Below are 21111 nucleotides of genomic sequence, written 5' to 3' on the forward strand. Positions count from 1 at the left end.
TGTTTGCATGGAAGAGGGATGTGGGTTTGCATTGTGCAGAAAGCACAATGTACTAGAGCAAAACCCAACACCTCTTAACCAGGCAGCCCTGGTGAGTCACATCTGAATTGTGTGCACCAGGTGTCAAGGAGAGGCCTTCCAAAGAAAGGTTTGGAAGCAAGTAATAGTGATAATAATGCTGAGGTGAGTTTATCAGGGTTTACTTATCAAGGTTTGTTTATTTTCTGCCACCAGACAGTACGATAGCAAATTCCCACAGTAATGAGTAAGAGTAGTCTGCGATGAAGGGAGCTTCTGCAATAGAACTTGGCAGCATCGTTGCAAAATGACTTTCAGATGTGCGTTTTCCAAGGAAAATGAGTCCTTTCCCTGTTTAAAATGTGTCTAATTTCCAGTTTGAATTTTGGGTTATTTTGGGTTTCTGAGCAGCCTGGTCTAGTGGAAGGTGTCCCTGCCCATGGCAGGGGGTTGGAACCAGATGAGCTTTAAGGTCCCTTCCAACCCAAACTATTCCATGATTCTATGATTATATTGGGATTTTATTATTATTATTTCTTTTCTCTTTTTTGGGGTGGGGAATTTTTTTTTTTTTTTTTCTTAATTTTTTAAATTCCCCTCCCTTTTTCCTTTTAATTCAGATTAGCATTTCTTTGTCCTGCAAGCCTCTAAGCAGGTCCAGCTAAACCTTGAAGGTAATATTGTTTCTGTCTGTGTTAGAGAAATAGCTCTAACATGGAGCATGCTATTAATACCTTCAGGCAGTGGCCAGGTCACTGGCATGACTGGGGCGATTTGCCAGCTCCCTTTTAACACTGGAGCCAGTGGGCTCCACAGGCAGCTCAATGTCCCTGCTTTAGAGCTGCCTCCGCTCCCCTTGCTCCCAGCAACGCTGAGATGTTGAGGAGTGACCAAAGCCACCTTGTGCTTTAAATCTATTGACTTAAAAACTAACCAAGTGACCCTGATGTAAAGCAAGTCTAAAGGACTTTGAGTGGTTTGTATTTTTGTTATTTGCAAAGTTAAGGTGCAGTTACTGCTGCGAGGTCTCTGCCAGTTTAATCTTTTAGTGATTAAAAAATTAAAAAGGGACAACTGAGAATGTACAGTTCTTGGTTGTGAGAATGGGAAGCTGGATCACACGGGCACAGGCCAAACCTGCTCTGGTGCAAAGCAGGCAAGGAGGAAATCGGAGCCAATAAGGTAGTTGGCCATTATTGATTTTCCTTTTGAAATACCATTACACTTGTGACTTGGGATATTACTTACAGGGTCATCCCTGCAGGTGTTTTACTAAAATAGTATTTAAATGGAATTAGCAAATTTGGAGGATTTCTTCACAAGGAGATTTTTTGGTAACCCTAACTCATGCTGCTGAAGCGTGTTCTCCCTAAGCCCATGCACATGTTTCCTTTTACTCCAGATAAGCAATGTCTTAAGACTCATTTGTAAAAGTGGAAAAAACCCCCCACAATAGGCTATGGATTTACTCTGAAATCGGTATTTTGTCTTTTCTGTTTAATTAATACCTTGGAAACAAAGCGACATTTGTTTCTGCTTGTGGGTGTTGCTGGAGGAGATGAGTGTGCTCTGAATTCCCACTCGTGTTTGCTGTCATGCTTGGTGCAACCTGACCGCAGGTTGAGGCTTGCGTGATGCCTTAGTGATGCCTTAGTGATGCCTTAGTGATGCCTTAGTGACCTGCTCCTTGCACCTCACCCTGCCTGCAGCTTTCCCCAGGATTGTTTTATTTATCCCCCACTGGCTTTTCTGTTTGCCACCTGATTTGCTTGTATTGTGAATTGTAAGGTACTCATCTGGTGTTAATACATTGCTGATTTAACCCTAACCCTGCTGCAAAGCCTGCAATTTCTTTAGTGCACTTATAATAAAAGTCAAAGGTGGTTTTCAGGTTTGTGTTTACAGAGGTAATTCTGTCTGAAAGAAAATGTTTGGTTAGCTTGTAACGTGGCTTTAGATATCCTTGAGTTTCTTCTGAATCATAGAATGGTTTGGGTTAGAGCTCATCCAGTTCCAACCCCCCTGCCATGGGCAGGGACACCTCCCAGCATACAAGGTTGTTCAAAGCCCCATCCAGCCTGGCCTTGAAAATAAATGATTTGAATATGTTACATTCAATTTATATCTGAAACATCCCCCTCAATAGCTTCTTAGGATTGAATATAAGATATGTATTCTTGAGATGTATAGGTATGCCTGAAATCCTCCAAAGAAAAGTTGTCCTTCTATGTATTTCAGTGCTTTTTCCTGCTACAGAACTGAGCCTGTCTGAGTAAGATGCCTGACACCTCATTCTGCAGCAGGAGGGTGCCCACAGCTGGCTGTGCCGTGGTGGGAAGCGGCAGCATCCATGGAGGAGTGGTGAAACCCCACTGGGCTGGTGGGGGCCACGTTGTCTCTCTCCAGGCTCGTCCTGAGCTGTTGCACACATCCTACTGCAGATCTGGTGGTGGGTTGAGCTGTGGCCAGATGCAGCCTGCAGGTGACTCCTCTGCAGAGGAGACACGGGCAGCTGTTCGGGAGGGAAACTCTATGTGGTTGGCTCCTGGCATGTTATGGTAGAATATTACATGATTTTACAAGGGCATGTAGTGACAGGACAAGGGGGAATGGCTTTAAGCTGACAGAGGGGAGATCGAGATTAGACATAAGGAAGAAATTCTTCCCTGTGAGGGTGCTGAGGCACTGGCACAGGTTGCCCAGAGAAGCTGTGGCTGCCCTATCCCTGGCAGTGTTCAAGGCCAGGGATGTAGTGGTACCAATCGCCCAGTGGTCTCCGAGACCCCAGTTCAAGGCTGTGAGTGGGCTTGTGCTCACTCCAGGCATGTCTGAAATCCACAGAGGTGAGGACGGGCACACAGCATTTCCTGTATTCTCCTTGCACAGTTTTAAAATGCTGCTGCTTTTCATATGAACATAGTATCTAACTGGACAAACCCTGCTTTTTTCTCTGTCTCCATGCGTTGAACGCTGTAGAATGCTCCAAGTGTGAAGGTGGAATTGGCTCCCTCTCCCCTTGCACATGGCATCTCTGCTGAACCATGGAGACCTGCTCTCCTGGTAGCTGGCAGCGCTTCTCTGAATTAATGGAAGAAAGCCCCCAGTTCCTTGAACCCACCTGAGCTGTGAGTTGTTGAGGCTGTCATCAACACCTCGGCATCTTTGTTCAGTTGCTGAGCAGTTTGTGTTTCCTGCCCCTTGGCAGGGGGTTCTCCTCACCTCTCACACCTTTGTCCAAGGTGTTTCCACCTGAGTAGGCACATATTTGCATGTAGCAACCTTCACTGTCCTTGGGCCAGCAAGCATGAGGCATGGCACCCCACTGACCAAACCCCTGCCAGTGTTCTCACGTGTGACCACCACTTGCTAACAAAGCCGAATTCCTCACTTCTGTGTTGGGACATGCCCCAAGCCACCACCCTGGCCCATGGAACGAGCCTTAGTCAAGACACTTCGTGTTCCAAAGCAGATTTACTCCCAACTTACGTTGCAGTCCAGGCAGTGACCAAGTTCCCTGAATGAGTGTCATAGGAGGTCCCCGAATAAAGTGGAAATGATGTGAATAAAATGATACCTGAATTCAGAGGGTTTATCTTTGTTTTTCAATACAGTAGCTAAAACTTAAAAATACTAGATGGATCAAAGTTGCTGGAAACCATTTTAAGTAGCTGCTCACACTGACGCAACAGAGAACTACTTATGTTTTTAAGTTTTGAATGTGTGAGGATTGGTTTTCTAAAAATACATGGGTTTTACTGTAACTACTGAGATAAAGTTGTGCTTCTCTTAGCCTCTCACAGAAATATTTTTGCAGCACTCTGTTGTTACTGAGAAAGAAAAAAACCTGGAAGACCTGATTCGAGGCTGGGGGGAGTTTGTGTTTCTTGGATGTTTGTTTTGCAGTTCCTTTTTATAGCCCAGGCTCAGGAGGGAAGTGGGAGGAGGGGTGGGAAAGCATGTGGGGAGAAAACCAAGACAGCCACAGGAAATGGATGTCCATTCCCACACCTTTCTGGGAGCACTGAGCTTGGCTTTCCAGCCTGAAGGTGGGATGCATGTGCCGTTTCCATTGCAAAATGACTATGCTCTTAACGGCCCCGTTTATGCGCATACACGTGCCTTTTTCCAAAGACCATGTCCATCTCAAGGCCAGGTTGGATGGGGCTTGGAGCGACCTGGTCTAGTGGAAGGTGTCCCTGCCCATGGCAGGGGGTTGGAACTGGATGAGCTTTAAGGTCCCTTCCAACCCAGACCATTTTGTGATTCTATGATCTCCATGAAGAGCTCAGCTGAAGTCCAATGTGCCATGCTTCAGGACTTCCAGGTAATGAATGACTTGTTCCATTTTGGTTTTGCTTAACTGAAAGGGCTCCAAGTGGGCTGAGATTTCTTTTAACAGTAGGAATTATGAAAAGGGATGTCGTGTTTCTTGCTGAGGAAGAGCAGAGGTACCAAATTGGTGCTGCTCCTGGAGGACACCTGAGGGGAGCAATGGGGAGTTTTGAATTTCACAGCTCTGTCTTCTTTTTTCTTCGTATTTTTCATGGAGGGTATAAACTAACGAGACATTAAATAAAACTGAAGCCAAATTCTGAGCAGCCTGATTCACAGCCCTCTTGGTCATGTTTTAGATTGGTCCACGTGAGAGTGTCATAACTAGGTACCGTCCAAGCCTCATAGGAAGGTTTTAGCTGCTTTATAGATAAAAGTATGCTTTGTGAGTACACTTAAGCTTGTATAAAGTGTCTTGCAGAGTCTTAGTGTAATCCAAGAGTGTCCTTTTGCTCAGTTTACATTCCTTTTAACTGACAAAACCTGAAGAGGAGGGAAAAAAAAAGTCCTCCTTATGCCTTAGGCTTGCGTAAAAACATCTCCACCAGAGCTGGGCACTTTGCTCTTCTGTCTGCTCACATTCACCATGTCATTAAACCCTAAAATCAGCTTATGCAGATGTTGAAGGTTGCATGGGCAAGCCCTGGCCTGGGGAATTTGGTTGATGGGCTCACATGACTTGGGGTGCACAGTTGTGGCTGGAAAGCCTGAGATGTCACCAGGAGTTTGGCCTTGGAGTTTGTCCTGTCGAGGACTATGACTGTGGAGTTAAGCTGTCAAATCCATCACCAAACATCTTCCTTCTGCACAGTGACCAGCTGTAATTATGCTTTGCTGTAATTACACTTGCAGAGATATTTTATACAAGGTATTTCCATAAGACGTGTCAATAACCATTGTCAAAGACAAGAAAAATGGTGTGAGGGAGTCCTTGCTCCCAAGTCATAGATTTCATATCTGTCTTGTCATTGATCCTGACTGTTTAATGCTACTTCTGTGATGTTTTGGAATGTACTGCGTGATATTATAGAGATGAATGATTAATTTAAGAAAAAAGAAACAAAACCACAATCTACAATAAGTTTCCAATAGGATGCTGTTGATGAACCTAATTGCTTGCTCACACAAAGGCCTTTCCTAGTAGTCACCTGTATATTCTGCATGGTATATATTTACTTACGTGACCATTACTGAACTTTACTGATGCTCATTCAAACACAGTTCTCCTTAGTTCTTTGAATCCCTTTCTAATCAGAAGCACCCACATACTAAACCTATAGCTTGATCTCTGCCCCTTGGTCCATCGGCTGATTTGGTTGTTAGCAGATAAGATAATAAACATTTAATGAAAATGCTTTTAGCAGTCCTAAAATGTGGTTAGTAAAAGTTGATGGATTTAATCTGTCCAGTTATTTTATCCTTGTGTATTAACTATTAATTCCATAAATGTAAAGGATGAAGTGGTGGTGGTTTTGATAGGGGTTAATTATATGGAAAAAAACATGTTCTGAAATAATGATATAAATTTTAGTCTGGCAGAAAACAGGTGGGACCCGGAGATGCCCTTCTGCTTTTATGAGCACCACAGGGTCTGTGTTACATATAGAAACTTGGTGGATATACAGTGATTCTCATGGCTGAAACTATTCCGGTGTCTCATAAGGAAACCTCCTCCATACCGGCTGCACTTTCATCTTCAAATACTTTCAGTTTGTTTCTCTGTCACTGATGGTGCTTCACCTGGAATGACCTTTAGGACACAGTCAGGCTTCTGGCAATCTCAAACATTACTTCTGCCAGCTTCACTGTAGGAAATGCTTTGTAACTATAGACATAGCAGTAGGTAAGGTTAATGGGCTGGAGATCTCAGGAGGCCTTTTCGCCTTGGTGTTTACTAATGAGTTCCATATCATTGCAACTTTATATATATATATCCACATATATACACACATATTTTTTTTATATATACATATATATATATCTTCTTTATTATCTGGGCTTTTGAAAAGATCCTTTTACTATATCCCAATATCCATCTTGTTAAGAGATAACTTCTAGATGTGACAGGACTTTTCAAAGCAAATCAGTGATACTTCTTAACTCGCTTCTAAGTTTATATTGATACTAGAACCCATGAATAAGAGAATATAAATCTCTCCTGAATTTCCTGACTGGAATGTCCTGTACAAGACTCTCTTTTGGATTCTTGTTTTTCCTGTATAAAATCTGGTTTTTGTATGTGACGAGCTTTGTGTGGTGGCTCCAACCGCTTTGCAGTTCCCAGTGTCTGCAGCGACAGCTTTGGGGATCAGCGGATTGGGAAGAAAAGTGGAAGTCTCAAATATAATTCAATTTCCACAAGTTTTACAGAAGTCTGCAGCTAAGGAGACACCCAAACTGATGCCTACACTTGAAAGGAAAGCTGGGCAGAGCTCAGCTGTCCTATGTCCTCTTTGACAGCCCCTGGCACATACTGCTCTCGCTCGGTTGGTGTGTAGCCAACTGCTGGGTCTACTGAGGTTATTTGAGTGGTAGAAGGGAAAAAGGGGACATGGGACACAGATCGTCAGGAAAGCAGAACTCGCTGTCCTGCCTCCATTGTATACCTGAAAACCCATTGTCTTTCTCAACTGTTGTTCTTGCAATTTTGTTTTGTAGGAGTCGGAGTTCCTCTGTTTGGAGTTTGATGAGGCCAAGGTGAGCCAGATGCTGAAGAAGCTCTCAGAAATAGAGGAGAGCATGAACTCATTGACTCAGACCACTTAACCAAATAAAGAGATTGGAACTCAGAAAATGAATGGCCCTCGGTACTCTTTCATTATTCCTCTTTGTGCACATAATCTAGCTAATGATTGTTAAATCCTGATGATAACTGCAGAATGCATTCACAACCAAGTATGGGCTAAGTCACACTATGAAACTTTCTCTGTCCCCTCCTTCAGGCCTGTTCTCCAAGCCAGCAATGGTGGTGTTTGCGTAAAGCTTTGCATCATCAGGCCTTCGAGTGGAGCGCAGCTTTTCTCTTTTTCCCCTCAGTCAATCTCTGAGTCATGCAGATGCTGTAAATACTGGGCTGGATGAATAGCAAAGGTAAATTGGCCAGTTGTGGCAGGGAAGAAATGAGCAGAAGAAACAAGCAGACTATGGGGGACTTATGTTTTTCCTTCCAAACCATGGGCTATGTTGAACAAATCCACCCACATGAACTGTGTCTGCTTTGAGCTTGAAGTCCAGGAGAGTAGGAGAGCAAGTTCAGGGAGCAGAGACGCAAACATACATTTCTGTAACGGGAGTGTCTGTGCTGCTAAGGATTAAATGGATCCTGAGGGTGTGAGGTGGCCAATGTTGCTGGCCCATCCAGTCACACCTACCCAACACCATGGGGAGCCAGGGGGCAATAAGGGGAGCCTCAGGGCTGTGGGAGGTGCTGGTTCCCCCAAAGCAGCAGCCCTTCTGCATGTGCTGAGCGCCTGATCCAGCTACCTGCTGGCAAGCCTTCAAAGCCGCTTTTGACCTGCTTCCCTAAAGACCATCCACCCTCATCAGCCTTCCAGCTCTTGAGCTGTAGTGGTGCAGCCCTGGCACCGAGCTGCACGGTGTGTTTGAGGGGCCAGTGCTTTGTCAGAGCACAGTTTAACTTGGCTGCTCTTAGTCCTGTTTGTCATGATGTTTGTTTTGACCTCAAAAAAGCCCCAGGTTAGACCCAGGGTTTCTAGTGTGTGCATGTTCAGCTTGGAATTTGGATAAAAGGAAAATGTCCTTGGCAACCTTGCAGGTTAAAGCCCTATTGATAAAATAGTTATGTGAAGAAAGCTTCCAGAGGCAGATAAGGTACGTAAAGGGCACCACGAGCTGAGCTGCCCGGGTTGCTGTGGCTCTTGGCTGTGGAGGCACCCACATCTCTCTGCCATAGCACCAAACTGCAGAGCAACCACCACCCTTCCGCTGCAGAGGACCAAGAAGAAATGTTTTCCGTTTCAGATGTTTCCGTTCAGGGGTGCACATCCTTGTCACAGCAGGATGTATAACCACACGTACTGGCTTATCTGGGCAGGAGAACCTGGTGGGTCTGTCTTGAGCATGGAGCATGATGGTCGGTACTGGAGAACTACCTGATAGTCCATAAGGTGGTGATGGACCAGCTGGAGATGACAGTGGCTTGCTGTTTTGTGCTGTTACTTAACCAGAAGGTGTGCGCACACATTTGGTTGGAGGCCACATTGATGCTTTCAGTTTTATTTCAGCTTCATAAGCAACCTCCTCCTGAGCTAAAATTATATTGAGGGCTTGTACCAAGATAGAGATGACAACATAAAATATTCTTGTGCCGTAACTAAAGTACTCCTCATTGCTTCTCCTTGTGAATTTATTGCTTGTGGAGTTGCCAGATTGTACTTGGACACAAAATCTCTTCAGAGTGAGAGAAAGGCACCTACACAAAATCTCTTCAGAGTGAGGGAAAGGCACCTTTTCCCATCTGCCTGGTCAGAAGGGCAAGCATCACTCAAGCCAATTTGCATCGCTGCATTAGGAATTAACATTTCCTTTACTGTGGCTGTCCCTCTGCCACCCTGCCTCTCACAGCCACCTGGTTCTCCCCTCCATCTCACGGGAGGACTGCACAGCCCCATAGCTCCTTGCTCTCCCCAGCAGATACTTGTCAGAGTGGAAATGGACTGTAGCTACCAACCGATCCCCGCACTGGTCCACGGGTACCTGGCTGCTGGCACAGATGTGGAATGCTGAGTGGTTGATGAATCTCTGAGCTTTCCACTTGCTTTTTCATCACAGTTCATTAAAATGGAGGCGTCTTTCTGCATTTTAGAGCATGCTTAAAAAAAGAAAAATCAAGGTCAGGGAAGGATCATGATCTTAAGTAACTTGCACCGTGTCAAACATACTTATTGTTTTATTTTAACATGGTCAGAGGATAGGAAAATGTGCTATAAATGGAAATTAAAGAGAAACAAACTGGGAACAGATGTCAGGAAGTATTATTTCATGCAAAGAATAATAAATATGTGGAATGGGTAACCAGGCATGGAGGCTGAGGCAAAAAGCACCAGGGTCATTTAAGAAATAATTAGATACTTTCCTGGTAGAGGTGTGAAGTTAAAAGGGGGCACGTTTTTATGGGTGCCTGCTTCTCTCTTCCTAATCATTGCTCCCCTGAATATCTAATGATTCTGATTTTCTTCTTGGTGGATCTTTGTAAACTACTGTGCAAAACAGGGGAAAGAAGCCGAGTGTTTTGAGGACCACACTCTGCCCAGCCCTTGGTAAGGGCACAGGAGTGTCATGGGGCAGCAATGTTTCTGCTTCAGGAGGCTTGACATAGGCAGGGAAGAGGATGCTGCACTTCCCCAGACTGCTGTAATCCCCAGCTGGTGCTGGAGCATGGAGAACAGATTTCCCCCTGAGCAGGACCATGCCTTCCTACTGACATGGTTTATGTGTGTATGTGTGTCCATCTGTCCCTCCCTACAGAGTTTTCAACCTATTGGCTACTTTTGACTGAACCTGGAGAAAGAGGCCTCCAATGCTGCTCTGCTTTGCTTCCTTGAGTGAAGGACACAAGCACTCGTGGCTATTTGTTGGGATTCATGGATGTCACTTGGTATGGATGGTCCCACTAAATATCTCTGTGGTGTTGGCAAATGAAAGCTGCTGCTTACACACTTCAGGAGAGATTTTGGATTCCTTTCCCAAATCCCAGATGTAAACCAGACTCAGCCTGAACATGTGGCTGGGGCCACACGTGGATCCTGGCCTCCTTGTGTAGGTCTGTCTGAGCAGACATTCCAGCACTGCCCTATTGGCTATAATGGCCTCATCCTGTTTGGAGACCACTGCTGCCTCCCACGGGCACCATTCCTGTGCCTCGGTGCTGAGCCATGCCAGCAGTGTGACACCAGGGACATCACCTCCTCCTCCTCTTCCTCCTTCCTTCAGAGGAGCAGCCACATTGCAGCGCACCCCGAGCTGCTAATGAAGCCTGCCAGGCAGTTTGGAGATTCCCAGCAGGGACACAAGCAGCTCAGCACAGCCAGAGGAGGAAAGTGAGGGACATGGGAAGCAGCAGAAGGGCGGGCTGAAGGAGGGTCCCTGCCTGAGTTCCACCTCTCCCTTGGGAGAAGTTTCCCTGCCCAGGCCTCAAAAACAGCCAGGGAAGGAGCTGAGACACAACTCATGCCATGTTCCACTATACCTAACTTCGGAAAACTCCCCTTCATAGCTGCCTCACTGCAGGTGAACCTGTGATCCGCCCAGTCTCCATCCTTCCTAGTTTACTAACAACTGAAAACCACTTGCAAATGGAACTGCCGTATGCCGCCAGGCTGGGGCAGGCTTGATTTCAATCAAAGTCCACGTATTTCATCTAACCTGCATTGTGTTGGTGGGGGCAGGGCAGGGAATGTCCCAGGAGATGCTGCTCAAGCTGGGGACAGACCCAGTGGCACCAGCAATTTCCTCTGGTCCCACTTTTGCTGATGCTTTCCTGGGTGGATTTGCCCTGTGGTGAGTGAGGTTCTGCTGCTGCAGCTCTGGCACCGTGTCCATGATGACTCACTGTGCACATGATGGACAGCCCATCCCAAGCTCTGCTGCTTCTTACTGGAGACTCGCAAACAGCATCCACATGTTGCAACCTTCAGCTGGTTCTTCCTCAGAGGTCACCTTTTTCACTGCTAAAATGCGCTTGCAATTGATTCCTGCGATCGCTTCTTGTTTTCTGGGAATTCCTCCAAGTTGCCACTCGTTTATGATCTGGTGCTTCCCTAAAATATCTGTGAGTGCTGTTGCTTTCAATCACGCATTACACAATTGGCAAGCCGTGCACTCGCTCTCTGCTTGGCAAGATGATTCCTCTTAGCACTATTTTCTTTTTTCTTGGTCCATGTATTCCCAGAACTGCTGATTTTTTTGAGTATTTTTCTAGGCATACCTGTATTTGGAAAAAAACCCCAACAGTTTAGGCACACCATGTTTTTCCAAATCCAAGTGCTGTACTTCATAAAGCTTCGGGCTATGGGAAGCAGCAGATGATGAGGCATACTTATATTGGTGTTGATTTACTTTCCCACTGTTCAGGTTACTTACTCTCATTTTATTTTACATTTCTTTTTCATTTTCCTTTCTTACAGGTCCTTTTTGCAACTATAAATATCAGAATTAACATCTGTGCATTTACTGTGTTTCACAGGAGGGTTTTCACTGGAGTCTGTGACCTCCACGTTTTATTGTGCTTTAACTTTTTGATAAACTGGTTGATACTTTGAGAGATTTTTCTTTCCTGTACATCAGTTCTTTGCTATCTATAATAAAATAACTTGCTATTGCTCTGTGTGGATTTCTTGATTTAGACAGTTGCCGAGCATTTGTAGATGCACAAGTCTCTGAGGAGTTTTCCCTGAAGACTCATGTTTGCCACACACTGCTTGTGGAAATGTTTCCTTCCCCTTCTGGGGAATTTCAACAGTTCATTCATTTATGCCAAACATTTATGAAGAGGTGCTCAGTCAGTGCTGGGGACAGAGGGAGCCTTTTTAAGAAGGCAGTACCCCACGGCGATGCCGGGCAGGGGAACGCAGAGCTCCTCCACAGTAGCCGCTGATGACTTTTTAATGCGTTATGTTTCATGCGGTCTCCTCACATGGAAAAGCAGACGAAGAGTCCTTGCTTGGAGCTGGGCCTGTTAAAATGTGCCTCTTAAATTAGTCCCAAATCCCGGGGAAGCAGGGCTCAGGGTGCTGTTTAATCCAACACGGAGGCTAGAGCTTTGCTCCTGGGCCACCCTCACCATGTTGGGAGGTAAAGGTGATGGCGCAGGGAGAGAGGCAGGCATCACCATTGGTACTTTCTCAACCGAAAGCTGTTTCTGCCCATAAAGGTCACCCTGGTTTAGCCAAGCCTTGGCAAAGCTGCAGATGAGTCCTCCTCTCCTCAAAAGGGACACACACACCCCAACAAAAATGCCTTTTTGAGTAGCTGAATCCCATGGATAATCCCTGGGGCCACCAGAGCCCCCAGAGGACATGATGTGTCACCTCCAATGAAAGGGTTGCAAGGGGGATGCAGCTACAACCTCACCTGGTGCAAATCCACCTCCGAACTGCCAGTACCATGTGGGGAGGATTACGCTGGGATATCACCTAAGCTGCTTGTCCCAGCAAAAAATCCATGGGTGGTAGAGGTTGGTGCTATGAAGCTTTCCTCCCAGATGTAGTGGGGTTCATAGATTCACAGAATGGTCTGGGTTGGCAGAGGCCTTAAAGCTCATCCAGTTCCAACAGCTGCCACAGGCAGGGACACCTTCCACTAGAGCAGGTTGCTCCAAGCCCCTGTGTCCAACCTGGCCTTGAACACTGCCAGGGATGGGGCAGCCACAGCTTCTCTGGGCAGCCTGTGCCAGCGCCTCAGCACCCTCACAGGGAAGAACCTCTTCCTTATATCTAATCTAAATCTACCCGCTTTCAGTTCAAAGCCATTCCTCCTTGACCATCCCCATGCTCAAATCCCCAGATGCCTTGCCCTTCCTCCTTCCTTTTGGTGGGAGCAAGGCAGAACGTGAAGTGCAAGAAATTGCAGGAAAACAGGTTTGAAAGCATGTTGGAGGGAGGGGGCTGGGGCAGCTGGGGATGCATTTGGCCCCAGGCATTTTGCAGGTGGCCCTTGGCATTATCGCAGCACACAGGACCCAAGGTCGGGCCCCTGAAATGTGGTGCTGTCAGAGGACATCGGCCAACAGGGAGGTGTGAAATACTTCTACAAAGACGTTTTCTTGTTTCTTACCTCCCCTGAGTGCAGGGGACTTGGAGCTTGCATTTTAATTCACTTAGTGGTCAGCTGAAGCTCCAGCACTCAGCCATTAGCTTTTGTAATGAGATGGTACTGGAGAATATGTAAAGCCAGGTAATTGAATAAATGGCATTTTTGGATGTGTCAAGTGTCTCTAGACCCTTGAGGAGTGACATTTTACAGAGGTGAATGGGGGGAAAAACAGCGATCACAGCACAAAACCCAAAGCTACAGTGCCTCTGAACAGAGCCCGAGAGGAAATATTAATCACTTGGGTTTGATGACACGTAATTTCTCTGCCATATTTGCTGAGCTTTCTGGCCAGCTGGCAATGCTGGCCAAAGGCAGCATTACCAGGAAATTGTATGATACAGTGCATTTTAGTAATAAATGGCAATCTTCCCTTGCAAATCAAACCATGTAGAGCATTAGAGTCTTCATGGCATCTCTGTTCTTGGCAGTGAAATAGAAAATAAGCAAAGCCACATCAGGAGGGCGGCAGGCTGAAATAGAGAGAGGTGTCTGTTTGATCCCAGCCTCCTGTGAGTGGCTCAAGTCTCTCCCTGTGCTCCTAAAACACGGCTGCCACCCCACCACCCTCTGCAAAATGCCTAGCGGCTTGGTGAGCCCTGGCTTCCTCCAGGCATCCCCTTAAAATACATTTGTTACTGCAGAACCTCAGGACAAATCTGCATTTTTCTATGGCCAAAGAACACAGTGTGTAAAGCTAATTCCCTGCTCTAAGATCCTGCGAGGCAATGGCATGCAGAAGTACAAGGTTAAAAAATGCCATCGAGAAGCGGTGGCTGGGAACCATAAATACCTTTCAGGCAGTCCTTAGGCACATCAGGAGACAAGCAAAGCAACTGGAATTTATAAACTTACATAATTAATCTTTCTTTGTGGGGAGAACAAACAGTCCCATGTTCCAGCTCTCTCAGGGCCTTTGACAATCAGGCTCCTCTCTATAAATAAAGTTATGTAAGTTTATACATTTCAATTAGTGCTTGTTCTGGCCTCTTGCAGCTCAAGGATGTTTTCGCTCCAGTTTATTATTTAGGTTGTGGATAGATCATTTTGCCTTGGTGCATCTATAATGTGAGTTAAATTAAGATGCTTGCAAGCAGCATAATAGTAATGAAACGGTCTCTGGAAAACACTGGCACATCCCCCATGAGAATGAAAGAGAAAAATGAGCTTTATATTGCAGTGTCTGACTAAATATCTGCACCCTCTTCTGCAGGGCAGGAGTGGGATTTCTCTGTCCAAGGACACACAGCCTGTGAAGGGTGAGTGCTCGTACCTGGGCTGTGCTCTGGGGCCACTGGTGACACAGTGGAATGGCCACTGATGGTTTGTTTCCAGAACAGGAATACCTCTAAGTCATCCTCCAGCCCTGTAACTACAACGTGCTGCAATCAGAGCTGGCAGAAATGCTTAACCCCAACAGCTTAATCTCCAGCCATTGCAAATTAGTACAGCCCCATTAACTTCAGGGGACTATTTACATGGGGGAGGTTAAATACGTACAGGATCAGGCACAAAACCTGCAGTGATTTCATACATGGGCAGTGGTTTACTCATTTATGAGGCTCAGATCTCATCTGTGCTGCGTGCTGGTTTCTGAAGTTTTATTTATTTATAGTGAGCACAGCCACGTCACAGGGATTTCTCCATCGAGCAGAATGAAGAAAACCCTTCATTTACTCTGATTGATTATGTTGCTGATCTCAGTTCCTAACACAGGAGGTATCTTCCCTCCAGGTCATTTTTCCATAACCCATTGGTATGAGGCTGGATATTAACTCTAGATATGTGGATTATTTCATTTCCCTTTGCCCTGTTTTTTATTTCTAAAGTTTATCTGCAGATCCTACAATAACAAGATGAAAGCTTTCTGATCTCCTTTTTGGACATATTGTAATTCTCATACGCCGGGGGCCACATCCTGCACCCCGGGTGGTACTGCTGGCCTCCGCTCAGTGCAATGAGGTCTCCTGGTAATGAGTGTGTGTAACCCAGCAATGTGGCACGGCAAGTGGCCTGCGGCCTCTGAGGTGCCTTTTACGAGGATAAATACATGTCAGAGGGTTACAGAACTGCGGGGCTTGGGGGAAATCAGATGAGCCCCATGTGCCTGCAAGAAGCCATCAGCAGCCAGATGGTGTCGGGCAGGAGCTTCCCAAATGGGAGCAAGGCCCCTGGGTGCTCTGCAAGTTCAGTGTGCTGGACGGGTGCCTGCACCCAGACACTGACACAGGGGATGCTGGTGGGGCTGAAACCAGTAACTGCTGTCCTGCTAGGGTCCCCAGAGAGCTGGCCCAGATCTCCTTCTGGATAGGGCCTGATGAGTGCCTTGGAGGGAGTTTCAAAACAGCCCAGTTATGGCCCACTCCAACTCTGCAGCCATAGGAGCAAGCTACTGCTGTCTGCCTGAGACACGGCTGCTCTCCCCACCTTGGTTTTGAAGCCCCTTCTGCTCATGCCACCCAAAGGAGGAGCCCTCAGCAAGGAGTGCCAGCCCCAAGCCCAGGCGAACACACTCACTGTGCCCCCACTGCTGGTCCATAGCCCCATGGGCTGAGCAGGATTTCACTCCAGTGGCGGCTGCAAGCGCATTGCCAAATGTCTGGGAGTGTCTTGAAAAACCTCCTGCGCACAGTGTTGGCTTCATTTTCTTTGCCACCCAGAAACAGCCAGCTTGGATGCCAGCAGCCTTCCAGATACAGAGCTGGTTTTAACTGGAGTTGCCTTACCCAAGCTGGCACTGTGAGAGTGCAAGGGAAATCATGCAGCAGAGCCTCATGCAGAAGATGCCTGAAGTCAAGATGGTTTAAAACAATCTAGTCACGTGAGCACTAGCAGCTCTCCCACAGCTGGGATTTTGCTGGTGCTTAAAACTGCATCTGCTAAAAAATAAAAGCAAAATAGAAGTGGTTCAGCTGAAATACATTTTTTTTCCTAAGTCTAAACAGTTTTCTCACCTTTGCAGAGACTCAGCTACAGCCTCTGCTGCCTGGCAGTTTTCTGTTTTGCAGGTCTTCAGGTCTTGCTGCAGAACGCTGTGGGATGCCTCTGAACTGAGATAAGGAGAAGTGCAAGGGGCTTGCATTTCCAGGAAGAAAAAAGGAGATGCTCTGTACATAGCAGGCGCTTTTTTGTTGTTTGCAAAATAATTATTGTCTAGTTTCTGCTGATATACAAGTGGAATTTCAAGTGGATTCTCCTCCATCCTCTTGCCTGCACTCTGCACTGCTGTGCCTCCTGTCTGTAAGGAAAAGGAGCCTCACTGTGGGGGGGGAGGAAACACTGTTAGTTAGTGCAGCCTTTGTCTGAAAAAGGCAGGTATGTCCTTCTAGAGCAGGAAAACATGGACTTGAATCCAAGCAGCTCAGGGAGTAATTATGCTTGGCAAATGTGCATCAATACAAGCACAATGCAGCTCTGCCCACAGCTTGCAAATGGCAGCACACAATGTGGCAGGGGCGAGTTTCCTCCATCGCCATCCTGCCCCGCTTTGCCTGCAAGAGCAAACTGCAGCGCTCCAGAAAAAACAAGTGGTGCTCTGGGGAACGTGGATGCATGTGCCAATCCCTTCAGCTTCAGTGGTTTTGCTAAAGCTGAACATAGCACTCACATCTCCCCCATCTCACCAAGGCTCAAAAGCAAAGGGAAGTGGAGCAAACCAGCTCTGACAGTGGTTGACCTTGCTGTGCTGCTTTGCGTGCAGGTGTCAGGGGGAGAAAGTGGGGAAAATGACTGTGTGAGGAGACCACTGAAATACTGTGTTCCTGAAATATCGTGTCACTGGCAAGCCTTGCTGTCAAACCTTGCTGTCAAATCCTGCTGACAAACCTTGCCAATCCTGAGAGAGGCTTTTTGCTGGCTTTTTTGCTGGCTGAATTCCAGGCTCAAACATTTGGGTGGGGAGAACCAGGTTCATTCCTGGAGGAACCGAGATGCTCCAGCTCCGATTGCATGTTGTCTTTGCATTCTTACTTCTTTCTGTTTGAAAAACAGGGCTGCTGCTGAAGTGTTCACATGCCACAGGAGCAATCTTTAGGCTCCTGTTATTATTTAAATTTTAACCTCTTATCTTGTGTTCTTATCCTCCTTGGTCACAGAAGCACACTCAGGTTAGTCCCATGCTTTCCAGGTGTTCTCCAGCCAGACCAGTCTGTCCAAAAAAATCAGATAGACCTGTGTCCTGGATAAGCTTTGGTCCGTCACAGAAAAATAATTCCAGCATGCACTGGCCTTAGGGGAGCGTTTGACCCAGGAGAACTAGGTGAGTATTTACTAGAGGGAGGTTGGAAAGCATTTCAGTACATGTGTGCCTGCAGCTGGCAGCATTTTTGGCCCAGATGGTGGGCGCATGTTTTGAAGCAGGGGCTGTGGTGCTAAGAGATGTCGTTAATCCTACAGGATGCGGTGCGAGGGGTCTGTGCCAAGCACTTCTCTAATGCAAATGACCACCAGTCATGCTGGACTTGTAGGTGCTCCCTATGGAAAGGAGCTAGTCAGTGTTTCTGATGGGATGGGTGGTGGGGAGGAGGCTCTGACCATGTTCACACGGTACCTGGAAGCAGGTACCTGGAAATCCCAGGCAATACACGGATTCAAGGGAAAATCGTGTGTCTGCTGCTTCCTGGTAGCTGGGGGAGGACATGCCTGTAGCTGCTGTGATGAGCCCAGGAGGTGTGGTGGGACCAGATGTGCTGCCGTGTGGCTCCCCCAGGGCAGCAGCCCACAGATCCCAAGGGCAAGTGCCCCACGGCCAGGCCCCATCTTGCTGCAACCTGGCTATGTGTTACTTCTCTTACTCTTGCTTTGCTGCTAGGAAACAGGAAGAGCAAGATAACCTTGAAGATTTTATAACCTGGGACTCGTTCCTACTTCTCCTTTTCTCCTGGCAATGTACCAATTAACAGGCAAATGCTGCTGAGAAAAGGCATACATGAGTACGTAGCTCATTTCCATAGCTGCAAACACAGTAGCCCCCCCCCAGTCAGCTTTCATACCAGTGAACCCAATTGCAATGACAGCAATGAATAAATAGCCTGGAAAAAGTAGAAACTATTTTGAACCTGATAAAAAAAGACAGTTGAATCCTTTTGGAAGACTCTCTTTTCTGGCTATCGTGCATTATCACACTACCTATGGAAAACCTCACACAACAAGAATTTGTGTCACCAACTGACACACCACCACTGCCCTGAACACACAACTTCCCTGTAACCAGCCCCTGAGAAATGTCTGATACTCTGCAACTCACTGGCAAGGGCTGTACACTGGGTCTAATCATTTGCATCATGATGCTGAGTGAAGGTGGTATTTTCTAATATGTAGGCAAAAAAGTTATTCCAGATTCAGGCCAATTTAAGCTGTGTACGTGCTGCTGAGAACAGCTGCAATCAAAAGCATTTGCTCTCTTTCTCAGGGAAAAAAAAAGAAAAAGCAAGAATTTACTACTGTGCCCATAACAAAGCTCAGCAAACTTCAGAACAACTTTAACATCAAATTCTTCATTATTTCCTTAGTTTCGCCAGAGCACAACCAGCCATCTAGGAGAGGTTGTATATCTGTGTTTAGATGTGGCCCCTCATGTCCTGCTTCATCCTACTGCGCACGGTAGGGACCATACTCCCTCACAGTCACACTGGCAGAAGTAATTAGTGTCTGCTCCACTGCCAGTGCTTTAAAAAGTGTATTTTTATAAGGCTACTCCTTCCTGTGGCACCTCACTACCTGTCTCAACAGCTGGATACCAAATCCTCTTTCCCAGCAGGCTCTGTCAAAGCAGCAACATCAACAACAGCAAAAGCTTGGGAACAGCATGTCTTTGTGCTGTTAGGAACCGCTTCCCAACAATTAATGTATAAGGTTGTATCAGGTCATGACACAGCATGGCAGGACACCAGGTAGATTCATGTCCTTGTGTTGTTTTCTCGTGTCTCATGGCTGTGAGCAACAGGGTCTGCTGAAAAGGGAGAGATATAAATAAAATACAATATATATAAATCTGAGAGTGACTGAGGCATTTCTTTGCAAAGCAATTGGTTAGCTGGTGCTAGCCACTGTGCTCGCCTTATCCCTTAAACCCCGGTGGGGATTGGGAGGTGTCCTGACCCCCAGTGAAAATGCGTGGGGCAGAAGGGAAGGAGGCTGCTTTGAAGCGAAGCCTGAAGGAGGATGTCATGGCAGGACGGGGGGAGAGTTGCTTTGTGGGACTGTTGTGTGCTAAAGAGACTCCATTAAAGCTGATGACTGACAGAGGAGATTTGAGTTGAGAGCTGGAGCAGTTTTCGTGCTGTTGCAGTAGGCTGAGGCGCATGGAAGCTTAGCAGCCTCTACTCCAGGACTGTGTTACACTCAGTTACTCATACTGGGTCCTGTTAATTGTCAGCATCAGGTAAGAAACCTCCCCAGGCTTAATGATGCATGGATTTGGGGAAGATCAAGCTGCCTGCACTCGGGGTAGTGGGACTGGAAAGTGAGCTCCCGCCTTACCCCTCACTGGGGTTTGTAGGGTGTAGCTGCACTGAGCACAGCGGGGGCATTGCAATTAGGCAGTGTTTTGAAAATACACTGTGCTCAGTGGCAATGTCAGCTCTAGGTGTCTTCCTCCTTTCAGCTAATTTTTGAGGCTCAGCTGCCAATTGGATCAGGGAATATATTTGGATTAAAACACCTCCCCCCTCCTCAAGGTTTCACAACACAGCCCCGTGACCAGTTGAGTCGGTGCGATTACAGAGGAGCAGGCATGGCTGTGGGGTGGGACCAGGAGGAGGGAGAAGTGTCTTTCCCCTAAAGACAGCAAGACCATTTCACCACTGGCCAAAATTTACAGCTTTAGTTTGCTTTTCCAGGCTCCTTAGCACCCAGCGTTACATGACACGCTGTTCTAGTTGATTTTTGGTTTCCTCTTTTCTTTATTGATCTCAAAACATATTGTTATGAAATCTCCCATGCAGTGGAGCAAAGTTCCTGGCTGCCAGACGCTTAATTCTCCTTTCAAGCCTTGTGTTAATGAACAAAGATGCTTGCTGATTTAGGGTAACTCCTCCCTTTGCTGTAATCTTTCTACTTGCATGAAAAGGACAGCTTTACTCAGACATGAAGTACATATATAAATATTTGAAGAGGACTGAAATATGCAATGACCCTCCCAATGCATCGTGGATGGGGACGTTCCTTCCAGACTCCTAAAGGAGATTTTTGAGCAGCTCCAGGAGACTCACAGGTTTTCTCTGGGCCTCCAATATTTAATGACACAGAGCTCAGTGCGTGCTATGGGCACTCACGCTGTTTACCAAACCAGCCGTGTTTATGGCTGTGTGTATCAGCTACTGGAGCTTGGGGAAAATGAGCGCTCTAAAATGAAAGTGCATAAACGTGTATTTTTGTGGATCGTGGGGACATGCTTACCTCTCCCTTTGCAACGAAAACAGTTTTTAAATGACTGTGCCAGGTGACATTGAGATAATTGCTTTGACTGGGCCTCTTCTTATACTGGATTGAGAATGCAGGTGCTAAAAATAGAAACAAATGGCATGTGTTCATTTTCTTCCTGTATAAGACAAAAAGCTGTGAGGTTCACAGTCCAAGGGAGCTGTAAATCTGTCTGCTGGTAGCTATTGATCTGGCCCTGATGAGTATGAAGATGGTATTCCTTGCTGTAACAGCACACATTTGTATGTTTTATTTCAGTAAGCATCCTGTGTCTTGGAGATTTCTCTAGTTTGTTTCAATAAGGATATCTGGCCAGGATTTGTAGTCTCATCAACTTAGCAAGTAAGCAAACAGCAAAGAAGAGGGTTACTAATGAGTGAGTCATGCATGATTAGTATCAGCTCTGGAGGGCAAATTTCCAAAACCTGAAGCTCTCAGAAACTTATTTACTAAGGGAAGCACTGACAGCCTAAACCAATCCTTTCCTTCTCCCTCCTGGACTCAGTAACA

General features: G+C 46.4%; 1 protein-coding gene across 4 annotated transcripts in view; it reads left to right on the forward strand.

Annotated features, from left to right (window-relative positions):
- Positions 1–7148, forward strand: part of COMMD1 (copper metabolism domain containing 1) — a 77434-nt gene extending 70286 nt beyond the window's left edge. For all 4 annotated transcript variants that reach the window (XM_030490791.1, XM_030490792.1, XM_030490793.1 and 1 more), the window contains one exon: positions 7009–7148. In XM_030490791.1, coding sequence (XP_030346651.1) covers positions 7009–7116 — 108 coding nt within the window. In that variant the 3' untranslated portion in view covers positions 7117–7148. The remainder of the gene's footprint in view (positions 1–7008) is intronic.
- The last annotated feature ends 13963 nt before the right edge of the window (positions 7149–21111 follow it).

The sequence above is a fragment of the Strigops habroptila genome, chromosome 6, assembly GCF_004027225.2.
Source record: "Strigops habroptila isolate Jane chromosome 6, bStrHab1.2.pri, whole genome shotgun sequence".
Lineage (NCBI taxonomy): Eukaryota > Metazoa > Chordata > Aves > Psittaciformes > Psittacidae > Strigops > Strigops habroptila.